Genomic DNA, 14215 nt, shown 5'->3' with positions numbered 1-14215 from the left:
ACCTGTATCCTTAGGGCTACATAATAGATTTTAATGTGTTTTCAAGAAATTAATTTGTGGGAGAGTTATAAAAAGGCAGATATATTTATGAAATTAAAGTGAAGCTATATCGTGGAGCAAATTATATTTAAAGAGTTTATTGAACCTTAAATATCTGTTAAGAGCAAAGAGACTTTAATCATCTCTTTCCGAGGGCAATAATGGTATTGGGCCTGGCCTAGGATTTAATTTTGTAAGATGTATCATCATTTGTGGAAAAAAAAAAAAATGTAGAGTTGACTCTTTGTTATTTTTACTTGGACTGTTGCTGCAACTCTGCATTGAACAAATAAAGCATATTTATTTATTCTGTTTCATGAAGTTGTACTTTCTCCCCTTTTACCAGAGAAGGATGCCGCATAGAGAATGTACTGAAGAATATCAAATGCAGAAAGTATGCTTTCAACATGCTGCAGCTGATGGCTTTCCCCAAGTACTACCGGCCTCCAGAGGGGACTTACGGAAAAGCCGACACCTAAGTTTACCAACATGTAAATAAACAGGAACACAAATACGCTTCAGTTGGATACTCTCTACCTTTTCTTTTCTTTTTTTATTGTTGTGTGAATTTGTGGAGGGAGATAATAAGGGATGTTTGCCCCAACCTAGGAATTACTTGAATCAGTTATTAGCATATGACTCTGAAAGAAATTATTTTAAAAGATCTTACGTAATATTGTCATTTCTAGTTCTAAGCTTCTATGTGTTGCCTCTTGCTGGTTGAGATCAGCTTGGAACATGTAACTTTCATTCGTGGATATTTTAATGAAAGACTATCTGAGAAAACTGGTGCTGTGAAGGACTAGAGGTGATTCAGAGAGCGGTGCTCGCTCACATTTACAGTGAAGCTGGGAGAGTGTGAAAGGGAGAGGGACTTTGTGATAGGATTTCACAGCTTTCCTCACACATACTCTTAGAGCCCATTCCTGAGGTTTAAAAACTATTTTCCTAGTGAGTTGAAATTAGGTAAACTCATGATCTTGACTACAGAACAATTTACAGGTTTGCCTGTAAAGATTTAGGCATCCAGTCGAGATGTGACTACTCCTTCTAAACAACTTGATAAACAGTGTTAGTAAAGCAGTAAAAGTACTTTTCAAAAACATGGTATCTTTTCAAAGCTCTGGCTTGGGTTATATGGCCCTGTTGTAAAAGCAGCCCTAGAAAAAGTTTAACAGGATATTAGGCAAAACACTGCAAGGAACAGAACTGCCAGGAAACTAAAGATGGTCAACCTGTTGATGTCCAAAGTGAAAATCCCCATCAGCCTGAACTGTATGAGATCAAGGTCATGACAGTCAAGAAAATGCCTTTGAGATGTTTTCCAGCTGTCATTTTGGTACAGAATATAGATGGTGTAAGTATGCATTGCCTGGAATAGAATAGTATATGTGAATAAACCTTCTAAAATATATGCAATCATAACTAATGATAAACCAAAATAATTACAGTGGTGCCTCGGTTTTCAAACGTCTCCGTTGACAAAAATTTCGGGTTACAAACGCCGCACACCCAGAAGGAAATACTTCGGTTTTCAAACACACCTCGGTCGTCAAACATGCCCCACAGCTTCTGCTGAGGCCAAGGTCCTGAGGCCTAGCAGTTGGCTTTGGATCCTTTGGTTTTCAAACCTTCCAGAGCCCAAACGGTCTTCCAGAGCAGATCACATTCGAAACCCGAGGGACCACTGTATTTTTGTTAACTTGAATTTCAAATTCGTCTTTACTCAGTAAAATAACACCATGAATTGTCTAAAATTTTAAATTAGAAGCCACCTTAGAGATTATCTTGTGTAACACCTTCGTAAATGGGTAAATTACAGCACAGGGAAGATATGCCCCCAATGACCGAACTGGATAATTTTAGAACCATGATTACAATCTCCTCTTACCTTCTTTCCCTGTGACTTATCTCTTCTCCAGATTGCCATGCCAAATATACATGAAAATGACAGGAGAGTGCTAGTTAGTAAAATAGAATTTCACATTTATTACTGGAATTAAAACTTATATTACAACACTCTGAACAAATGAAACCTATTTTCTCCAAATTTTAAGAATTTATTATTTTCCCTTTCTCATCAGAGGAGCATGCCATGGAGAGCATAAATCACCCACAGAAATGCCAGAGGCTTGTTACATAGACATCCCTTAGCTATGCCCACATTCAGCGGTTGATATTATGGGGCTTCCACAGTGAATGTGCTAGCTCTAAGACAGGTGTTAAAATGAGGATTCCAAACACATCTCTAGGTTCATGGGTTTTTCAAGTTAATACAAATTTTAGATAACCCTTTGGGGCTTTTAATACTAGAATTATCCATCTATTATTTCAGTTAATGACTGTGGGCATTATATTTGAGGCAGTTGTCAAACTCCTTAGAGGCTTTTTAATAAACAGAGGCTGTGTGCTGTGGATCTATCCATGGATAAAGTTATCTCGGTGGTCTTTTCAACACCTCATTCTCCATTTCAGTGATTAAAACTAATCTTTGACTTGTTCAGTTTCATTTGAAAATGGTAGGATTTGTGGTTATTTTCATCGTCCCCTTGGGTTTAAGGTAAAAAGGTTGGGAAGAGAAGGGTTTCTTTGAATAACTATGAATCCTCCTTCAGTAGTCAAGTGGTAGCATGAGTACTAAGAGACTTATGTGCCATCTTGTAAACGCCCTTATAAACAAGAATTTTTGTTTGCCTTTGACTCAAATGTGGAAAAACTTTTTAACTAGAAAGCCGACAATAGGGTGTGTTTTTATTTTTATTTTGGGAAGACATTTCAAAGATTTTTTTCTTTTATAATAAGTAGTAATATAGATGCCTCAAAGGGTAGAGATTACTGTGCTACAAATGCATATGAGCTTTTGTTTATTATTAACAAAGTCATCTGCATTTCTCTGCAGGAAACCAATATTTGTACATACTTTTAAACATGGATTTCATCAAGGAAATTCATGTTCCATATCGACAACAATATTGCCCCTTTTCTACGGTACAGTCCAAGTATCCTTGGAAAACCACTTCAATATTTCTTAAATTTTTAAGGCTTCCTAAATCAAAGAGCCAAGGTTAAAGAAAAAATTTTTAAATCTCCTTTGTATAGACACAGTCTCGGTCATGCTTTTTTATCTACATTTTCATTTATAAGATACATAAACCAGCAGGCTGATTTTAGGAGATCATCTCAAGCCAGAAAATGAACCAAGAAAATGACATTTCCAAACAAGATAATTTTTTTGCTCAAAAATATTTCCCCTCTAATACCAAGTGTAGATATCAATTCCGTATTCACTGTTGACAGGGTCCTACAGAAAACCTACTTAAAAACAAGGGAAGGTGAAATCCTGATCATGTTTGATCTAGTGACAAAAGATATAGGGCCTAGAAATGTTCCACAGCGCAGCTGATCCAGAAGGTGTGAAGTATTTGTTTGAAGCAGTCCCACCCTTAGGGGCACCCATGCATTTATTTCTCCTGTGGTGGCTGTTTTTTCTTGTAAATATTGCCATGAGTGCGTCTACAGTCTGACAAAACAATCCTTTGATGTGAATGTTTTGGTCAGTTCAGTAATCTGGTGAGTCAGAGCGATCCTTTGATGCAGCTGACAGATTTACTAAAATGACCAAATGCCCAGTGACAGCAGTAAGCCACAGACCCAACCTCTAGCACTTGCTTAAAAGAGTAACAGCTTTTCCTCTGAAAACTGTGAGGTCTTAAAAGCTAGCATCTGCATGGAGGACACTTCCCTTTTCCCCCTCAACTAAAACGGCATTTTACATAAAATAAGACTCAAGGTGGAAAAGAAAAAGATTTTTATAGACTGATGATTTTCTTACCAAGCAAATCAAACCCTTCCCTATGTAAAGTTTGACGTGTGCCAAGAAGAGGTCGTACCAATGGCATGCTGGAACTGGCTCGTGCTGGCTCGTGACAGTTGATCATTAAATGTTCAGAAATGTTATAAGTTAACTGTTAAACACAACCATCATTAAATATTAAATTATAAAACACAATGGAATAACTTTTATGATAAATGAAGGTAATAGTAAAAACTACCAATTTCTAATTATTTTACTACATTTTTCAATTTATCTCTACTCTTGAGGTTGTTTATGTCGACTGCGTCTGTACAGTCAAAATGCTATATTATAGAGCAACTGTGCATCCTGGATCCACATTCAGTAACATCCACATTGAAATTGACCACGGTGGGAGTATTTACACCACACAAATATTCAAATGCTACAAATCATGGCCTTTAATTCTTGGAAATCCAGTTGTTAAATATTTACTGGCACACAACTGAATGCTCCCATCGCTTTTTGTCCAGAAAATAAATAATTGGAACCAGTATAAAATTATTAAAATGGTATTAAATGCAATCACTCATCTTCAGATGGCTGCCTTTTTGTTTTTGTTTTTAACCTCTCTGGAGACTCTGATTAGGCTATCGGTAACCTTTGATGTTTGTATTTTATTCATAATTAAATTATTTAGTCATAGAGATGTGTTTAAAAATGTATCTCTGTGCTGTTTGGCAAGGGAAATGTTGGCAATGCAGCTTCAGCATGAGCAATAACAACTCCAGGCTAAATTCAGGGAAGTGGTAGCCTAATTAGAGTATCAGTGAAAATGTGCTTCAGTACCAGTTTGTAAGTTTATAATTTTAGAGTTTGCTAAACACAGGAAAAAATAGTAACATATTACTGTGCCCAGATTCTAATAAATACTGCTCAACTGAAGCCCAAACTGTTAAACAAATTAAACTCTGGCACTATGCTAAGGAACCACAGATGTTTTAGGTGTTTGATTTCCAAATAGGGTGCCTTATGTAATCTTGTAGGAAATCTATTAACTCGTATCACAGATTTAAGAAACTGGTCTGAGACAAATTGTGGTCAGCAATTATGAAGGGAAGCAAACTTACTGAACCCAAGTTGTCCTTAAGAGCTGACGACTTGACAAATTATGCTCTACTGAGGAGAATGATTCACTGAGAATTGTGTCATCGATTGAAATTTTTAATGTGAATTCACCTTCATTTAGCCCAGCTACGATCTACAAAACCTGTGCTTTCCCCCCCATATTTATGTTTCCTTGCTATATAAAGAAAGTTCCAACATATTCTATCTTTTGTTTCTTTGGCAGTTTTAACTAAGAACTTTCCAAAGGGATGCCACCTATAGCAAAATTTCAGAACATGAAAATAAAATTAATATTTTAGATAAAATATTGCAAACCCATTAGGGGCAGAGTTAAGGCATGGAAATTTGGATTTTTACTTTCTGAGTCTTAGTGCACATGAAGCCCTCTTTGAATTTTATTTCTAGGCAAGTAAGAGAAAGTCTAAATTATTTCTGATGTCAAAGAAACAAGTCATATCTGGCTACTAGTAACAAAGAAGTAGGAAAACATTGTAAGGTAATAATAACCAAAAAAAGTACATGCAGTCAGCTCCCCTGAGCTTGAATTTTTATAGATTACATGAATATTTAGAATTTTACATTAAAAACTGTAAACAAGGCTCACAGTTAAGTAGAATGCCGAGAGAGAGTGAATATTAAGGGAGAGAAGACCTATACAAGTGATGTTGCCTGATAAACTGTATCTTGTTTATCTTTTAGTAAATGGAGTTATTTAAGATGTTGCATTTTTAAACTCATAGTATAAATACATTCACAGTCTTCCTAAAACCATCTAAATTATCCCAAAGGCCACAATCCAACAGTCCATCTTTAATGATGACTCCCTGTGGTATTGTTAACTAGCAAGCAATATTAACTCAAATATTGTCAATATATAGTTCTTTGATGCTTTCATATCACTATCAATATTTAAAAATATTTCATGACAAAGAACTTTCAAACTTTAAGTGGCAAATTCCATGTGTCTATCACTATGTAAGACATGCATCTCACTGCACGTGTGCAATCCTTTGCACACATATACTTCTCATGGAAATACTTTATTATTTTATTTAACCTAACATCTAATTTTCAGATTCTTGTGGTACTTATCTGAAACGGCATTTGTTTTCTTTTTATGTTAACTATATATTCTAATAATGTATATTCCTAGGAAATGAGGCACAAGTAGGTTAGATCATTTTGTATTTGAATTTGGAGAAGTATCATTTTGTCTTATTGTTCTGTGGAAACCATATTCATTGTACACTATGTGTATATTTTTGTTTAAATAAATGTGATTTTTATTTTTTATGTTTCTGTCTTTTTCTCCCTATTATCCTTTTTTTGCATTTTCATCAAAATAGCAATGTCCAAAAATTAGTGAAAATATTATAAGAGTAGACTATATTAGAAGAGTAGACAATATTTCGAAGAGAATAGACTAGTTTTATGCTGAACCACAATTACAATTCAAATTTTGCATTGATATAAGCTTAATCCCATAGACACTAGCAGAATGCACCTTTCAGGGTTACTCTTTTGTGGGAGCAAGATCAACTACAACTTTTAAAAAGTTCCAAGAACCAGATGCCAATGCTTCAATATTGAACAAATCGTTGATCTTTGTAGTCAAGAATATATGTAGAGTCATTTGAGCACAGGTGATAACTTTCCCATGTAGCTATTTGGATCTGATTATTTATAATTCATTATAACAGTTGATAGTAAAAGGCAAATCCCAAGGAGTTTTAATTAGATCTTATTGCAAAGGAATTAACCAAATGAGGCCCCTGCTTGCATTTAAAGGAAGAATAAAGTTTTGCCATCTGGAGAATTTCAAGAACATATCTGATCCTATAGCAAGAAATATTCCCTGCTGTATTATTATCATCAATATATGTTCATACTAACATGTCTTTTTACATGTAAGCAAGAACAATGATGTAAGTAGCCCTGTGGTGAAGCAAGCTAGTGAATTATGACAAAATGCTACCTGCCATAAACCAGAAGAGTACCCTGGGGGAAGTAGCACTCTACGGCCTTAAACATCCATGCAAGAGTTCCTTGAGTGTTGTAAGAGACTGATACTCCCACTCAAAGTCGAGAAAATTTGTTCCAGAGCTATATTTTGGTATCTCCAGAGAGTGGAATCAGGAGAGTGGGTGGATATAGTTGGAGCATGTGAAGGCAGCGCTTCTCCTGAGCCAAATAACCCTGGAGACGTGGATCCGTATCCCTTACAGCAACAAACACTGCTCTCTGTTTTCTCAGCATCCCGATGAAGGAGTATGAATCTGGATCATCTTGACGTGCCAGAAAGTAAAGACAAAATAAATAAAATAGAATAAAAATAAAAACAAGAAAAACATCATGACAAAACACAGAGGGGACATGTCCAAAGAATAAAAGGACCAACTTGAAAGAATCCCTAATGTCCAACTGTGTTGGACAGTTAACACCACTAAATAATGATAGTGTTGACTTATTCACCAAAGAATAAAACAACATCTGTGATAAAAATAAATGTTTGCCCAAGTAAATGTAGGGAAGAGACAACTTATCCTTACAGAGAATTCCAATTAATTAATATAGGAAGAATGAGAGTAGAAAATCATCAGTATGAAAATTACTCCGATGGTCACTAGTAATAAAATATACTGATATCACACACCCTCTGTTGTAATGTAGTGAGGTGAGCTCATCACCTCGCTGGCATTCCCCAAACGTCATAAGCTCAGTCTGTTCATGAAAAGCTATCAGGCAAATCCAAGCTGAGGGACAATCACAAAATACCTGACCAGTGTTTTTCAAAATTGTGAAGGTCACGAGTTATAAAGAAATACTGAGGAACTGCGACAGATTGGACGAGACAAAGAAGACACAGTGACTAAATGAAACGTGGGATTCGGGAACAGAAAGCGAACGTTAGTTGGAAATCTAAGTAAGCCCCTGGTTTAGTTCATGGTCCTGTACCAATGGTTATGTGAGAAGCCAGGGGAAAGTGGACTGGAAGTCAGTATGCCATCTTTACAACTCTTCTGTAAGGCTAAAACTATCTCAAATTAAAAAAAAAAAATACTATATCTTCATCTCTGGCAGCCTTATAACTTGTCTACCTGCTAATTTGTTTAGAATGTGGACAGGAAAAGGAGATACTAGAGATAAATTCTCTAAAATCTCCCTTAATAAACAACTTTTGTGGGATTTATTAGCTTATAACTGTGTAATGTAAAAATGGTTAATACATTCAGTGATTTTTCTAGCACAACCTTTATCGCTCATCCTTTTAAAAATTGTCAGAACGCCTAATAAGACGGTGTATGAGAATTTTATTTGAATTATTTCCCTCTTTAGAAAATCTTTTTAGTAAATATCTTTTCTAAAGGTGCTGCTTTAGGAAATGGCTGGAGCAAGAGATAATATATAAAGACTTGAGAGAAAACTAGTAGTTTAAATATGATTTTAAAATCCTTGATGAATGAATGTGGCCTATGAGAAAAATTTATATTTTTGAGGCATTTCTTGAAATGAATAGTTCTTAGAATATTCTTCTGAGGAAGAAAACTGATTTTATTCTACACCTGAGAGAGAAGAGTATAAATTACTTTTTAACTGTGTGTTTTAAGATTTGTTTTTTGTGCCTTTACATTGTTTCTATACTAATGTCTTTTCTAGCAAGGATCTCTCTCCATTTGAAGAATGTGAGCATTCAACATTTACAACTGAGAGGGTTGGAAAAAGCTTTTCTGTGTAAATTAATTCAAATCTCATGGACATTGCATATATAATAATGGTTTTAAATCTTTAGATCAGCTTAGACCAAATGCTAAAAATGTCCTGGACAAGGGACGGGGGAAGCACTTAGACAAATATAAGCAAGTGAGTTCATCATCTGACTCTAAATACCTTGGAACCCAAAAGCAATAAGATGTTATAAAAAAACAAACAAACAAAAACAACTTTCTTCAATATTTAAGAAGCATGTGAATTTTTGAGAAGAGAAAAAAACAGCCTGCCTGAAATGTGGAATTGGTTTGGCTCGCAGATGCTGTCCTAGAAAAGCATCTGAAGGAGACAGAGCCAGTCGTCAAGGAGCTAAAAGGCACCTGCTGCGGTTCCGCGGTGACGCCACTTGCATTAAATGCAGAGGCGGGCACGCGAGCGGAGAGAGATTGCTCCCTTACATAATACAATTCTCACTACCTGGAAGGTTCAGCGTGGGCTTTGATGTAAATTTTAATACGTTATAGCTATTCAAGAACTGCTGAATGAGTTGAATTGACCTTCGATCAGAAAAGACTGTGTTAGCGCTAAGGTATGGAATAGAATATATGTCTTCTTTAACGGGAAAAAGGCAATAAAGAAACCGTTATTTTAAAGAAGATCAATTGAGTAAATTTTGAAGATTTTATTGGCTTTATTCAATGATTTGTGAATCGGGCAACATCCAACCTAATAGATAGAAAGGAGCTCCGAGGAGCAGTTCAAACTGGAAGACTTTTATAGGCAGAAGGGAGCTGGAAAGAGGAACTCATGAGACAAAAAAGCATGCTGGTTATTGCAAGGTCGCTTTCCTTTAGGGGCTGGCGAGGGCCTGTCAGCAGGTGACCTAACTAGTGCCGATCAGGTGATTCCTGAGGCTGCGGTAGGGCTCCATTTCTGGGAGAGCCAAGCTCGTCACTAGGTGAGGCCTCGGCCCGGTGAGGCGCGCCTGAGCATAAGCGGCTCCGCTGGGGGCCTGCTGTCCTGTTTCTACAGCACTGCGCCCTTTCCTGTTGCACACTGCTTACTGCACAGCAAACCTTCGTGAGGCTACTTTCATTATAAGAGCTTGTAAAATATTTTCCCTAGTTTTTATTTTTCTTGTTTTTGTTTATTAGTTAGTTAGTTAGTTTTGTCTTGGACAGACAACCATCTGCCTAAAATGATACAGGTCTTGTTTAATCTGAAAAAGATAACGGTCCACCAAAAATGGATGCCACTTCGCTCTTTTGTTTTGAGTAATTTAAAAATAAATATATTAGAGAAATGAATTCCAGAGATATGTGTAGTAAAAATGTAATATAGGTTAATTCTTCTATTGGCTCACTAGTATTCCTTTGTCAGAAAAGGCAATATTTCTTCTGGCAAGTTTCCTCCATTTTTAAATGGAGCCAATACTGCCTACTCAAAACACACAGAAATAAATGATTTGTTTTTTCTTGAAAGAATATAAAAGATCCGGAGCCCTTGGATCTCGGGTATCATTTATGGATAAACTATTATTAGTTGCATTATGAGTTCTTTTTTGCGTGGTATTTCTAACAGATGAGCGTTATATAATCTTGAGTGGGTAAAATTGTTTTCTGACTTTTCGATTTCCCAATAAAGGAATAAAAATGTATCTTCTTATTCTAGCTCTGCAAGATAACTAGAAATGTTATTAAGATGTCTACTGTCCTAAATGAATAAAATCTTATTGAATGTTGGACTTTTAGTAACTAGGAGTTGTATTTTTACCTTTGCTGGCATTCTTCTTTTTCCTATTAATCACACTTTATACATTATCACCGAATCACAGTTCTTCAAATTATCTGTTATTTCAACCTTTATCTTGCAGATTTGTTATTGATAATTGAGACCACCAGGTAAATAAAAGAACCCTCTCAGAGAGGAGGGACTGTAATCAACTCAAAAATCATCTTTTATTTGTCTGATTGGGCAGGGCAAGTGTCCAGGTCCCTATTCGAGATAAAAAAAAAAGTAATCATTATTTTTATTTTGCAAAGCAGAAAACCAAACACACAGAGTGGAACTTATCACATGTATAAAGAGCTCACATCTCAGAACTCATCCCATTGCAAACTGCATGTTGCAACTTTAGTGAGTTGAGCATATATCACTCTCCCAGGTAACAGAGTGAGAAGCTGGAAACCCACCACTGCAACTCAATTCAGAATTTGCTTTCATAAGAGTGCCCATCAATGCCTCCTTCAGGTAAGTTCTATGTGAAGAAACATTCTTCTTAGACTATCGGAAACTTGGGAATCACTTTGGAATAAATTTAGGTACACAAAGGAGTCCAAGAATAGATTCAGATCAGTTCAATAAACATCTATTGAGCATGTCCTATGCTCTGGGCACTGTGTGCAAGATTCAAGAGTAAACAAGGTTTTCACAATGAAGTGGATAAGACAGACAAGAAAGTTACAATTTTAATATTATGCGGAGAGATTTAAGAGTGCAGAGGAAGTGCATTATGCTAGTCCTGAGTAAGAAGAGGGAATAAAGGAAAGCTGGCCGGAGGACACCACAGTTAAACCTGAAAGATACACAGCGTTAGCTAGGAGAGCAGACTGAGATGTTTTGCACCAAATCACCCAGCAAAGGCATGGAGTGAAAAATCGGTGCGATTACTGGCAGCTCCATGCGTTACATCTAGTGGTGGTTGCATCAGAATGATTCACGGGACAGGTGAAAAACAAACAAGTTTAATCAAGAAAATGAGACAAGAGATAAAGCACTTCTTTTACTGAGAAGAATATGGCAATCCTGAGCTGTCTTTGGGAATGCCCCAATTGACCATGTTTTTTAAAAGTCTGTCTGTTCATATGCTCCTATATGCTTGGTTTTAAATGTCAGATAAAAAGCTAATCTTTAAAAGTGAAAACAACCTATTTATATTTATTTATTCATGAGAATTCTAAATGGATAACCTCAAGATGTGCTCACACGGTTTAAGATGTGTATGTGTACACACACATTCCAAATAATACAACTCTATTTGCATTAAACGTAGTAAGTCAAATCAATTTTACAGACATGTGAGCTAGAGCTTTGGCACTTAATTCTTCTTGATCTTCCACCTGGTAAATTTCATTTCCCACTGTGCTTCCCTGCCATTTATTTTTAACATTGTGTTTGTCTGGACATTAACAAAGAACATAGCATCCGGGAACTTATAAGATGCAGAAGAGCATTTCAGAAATTTCAGTGGGAAAACAACCAAATAAATTCACATACTTGGCTCTTTTGATCACACAGTCAAATTAAGTTGGAACTACATTCTACTCACGAAGTCTGGGAATATTTAATTGTTATGAAAACACCAAGGGTGTGCAGATTGATAAGCTACATAGGGGTAAGGAAAAGTCCAAATCATACTTTCTACTCCAGAAACATATACTTTAGATGGGGAGAATTGACTATTATTGATTGAACATCTATTATAGGCATTTTGTCAACCTGACCCCATTTTTTCAGAGCAACACTGGAAGGTGAGAAAATAAGGCTCAGAAAGAGAAGACAGTTTACTGTCAGTCACACAGCAAGGATTTCTGAGCCCCTGACCAATGCTCTCTGCGCAACGGCTGCCTCACTGTCCCTTTGAGCAAGTCCATCTGTCTACAGAGTGAGTGATGATAACATGGTTTAGCTGCACCCACAAGAAAATAAAATTTGTGAAAACCTAAATTTATGACAGAGAAAAATTAGGAGACAGTTGTATTTTAAAGGAATTTGAATAAGAAATTTGAATATTTGTTTATTGTCCTACTATGTTCCAGATCTTGTGTTAAATGCTTTATGGTGATAATCTCACTGAATCCTCAAAGTAATTGTATGTGATAGACTATTATACCAGTGACAGGAAACGATGACATTTGCCCTCAAGAGTGAGTCCAGAACCTGTTTTGCTCCCAATTCTTCTGCAGCCTACTCACGCCCAAACTCCCCCGCGCATTGGAAGTTATGATTACAAGCAAACTTAGAAGTCAGGGATCCCTCTCAGACCGTGCATGTGAGTGGGAAACTAAATAATTGCAGATATTTTTCACTTAAACAACATTTTACAAACCTTTTCTCTGCACAGGAATTGAGATTCATCTCTAAAAGCCTAGAGTGTAATAATAAACTAACAGCACTATAATGGGATTATATATTTTATAGTATAAATGATTGTCAAAGATTTGGAGGATATTTTTTTGTTTATTTAAAATTCCACATAACATATTTAGTAAGCTTCTTAGTCGTACTTCAGATATAGTCTTAGGGAATTAATTTATATAATTCCAAGAACTTAAAACCCAAAATAAACAATATTAACACTTTCCTAAGAGTTAAAATAGAGTAAGAATCTAGCCCATTTGTTCACTACATCTCATCTAGTTTCTTAAGGAAGTAAGACTGAGAAGAGGAAGAAAAAAAACCATAACTTTCGAGTCACATACATTTGCAAAAATACCAATTTCCCACTTCCTTGCTGTGTGGACACCTTGCAAAAGCAAAATCTGTTTCCTATCTGTGAAATGGGCACTATAATGTCTATGTCATGGAGGAGCAGTGAGGGTCAAAGGGAACAACAAACAGCATGTTCTTAACACCTAAGAGATAGTTATTAGATAGGAAATAGAGTTATATTTATTATCAGGTTGATTTTGAAAACCAAAATAAGTTGTTAGCATTTTTATTTTAAATAGGTGGCAAAGTAAGACCTACATTTCAAAAGACTAAACAGTCCAATGCTGTTCTTTGTGCTGAGTGTGGAATGTTAGTGATTTGGGTTAATAAGGGGAAGAAGGGGAGAAAAGCTGTTCAGTCTCTGACTAGAGAATATCCATCTTCTTGGGTTTCTTTCTCTCTCTTTCTCTCTCTGTCTCTCTCTTTTAAATTTTCCCTGCCCTGGTAGCCTTCTTTAGAAAAAATGTTTTAATTGCTTATTAGCATTTTACTTATCAGAACTATATTGTCAGTATAGTTAAAACAAAAAAATGAGACATTATAGATAATGTAGAAAATAAGGCCTTTTGTTCTTGTGGTTGTAGTTTGTGGTTTTCTAACTCCTATTTTCTTCCCTTTTGCTGGGTGCAGGAAATGGGATGTAGGCCTCATATCCCAAAGTTTTAGGCACCACTCTGTTCCTGAAAAACGGATCAATACCACGCTCCTCTACCCTGTGGGTATGAGAACCACCTCTCTCAGAGCCCTTTCTTGAGGACAGATCTTCAATACACTTGAAGTGAAAGACAGAGAATAAAATTGTTAGGCTATTGATTTACCAGAAGGGTTTAAAGGGTCATGTCCAACAACAGTTTGCTTTAATAATCTCGTGAGGAAACTCCTGACCTAATCTATTACAACCATTTTCGTACCTTTGCAAACAACCCACCTTTGCTTTGATTTTCATTAGCCCATGAGGAAAATGTTGACGTCAGGACTTCCTTTGTTTTAACTCCATTTGGAAACTAGAGCTACCCAGCGTGCTTTAATACAAAATAGTCATGAAGGTCATTGTAG

General features: G+C 36.1%; 1 protein-coding gene across 5 annotated transcripts in view; it reads left to right on the top strand.

The window, feature by feature from the left end:
• Positions 1–6253, top strand: part of INPP4B (inositol polyphosphate-4-phosphatase type II B) — a 531720-nt gene extending 525467 nt beyond the window's left edge. For 4 of the 5 annotated variants that reach the window (XM_087816497.1, XM_087816494.1, XM_087816496.1 and 1 more), the window contains one exon: positions 362–6253. In XM_087816497.1, the coding sequence (XP_087672623.1) occupies positions 362–518 (157 nt within the window). In that variant the 3' untranslated portion in view covers positions 519–6253. The remainder of the gene's footprint in view (positions 1–361) is intronic. The other variant, XM_016206930.2, reaches the window with a different exon arrangement.
• Positions 6254–14215: the final 7962 nt, after the last annotated feature.

This window comes from Miniopterus natalensis, chromosome 4 (genome assembly GCF_054644295.1).
Source record: "Miniopterus natalensis isolate mMinNat1 chromosome 4, mMinNat1.hap1, whole genome shotgun sequence".
Lineage (NCBI taxonomy): Eukaryota > Metazoa > Chordata > Mammalia > Chiroptera > Miniopteridae > Miniopterus > Miniopterus natalensis.
This window is presented reverse-complemented; position numbering and strand designations above follow the sequence as displayed.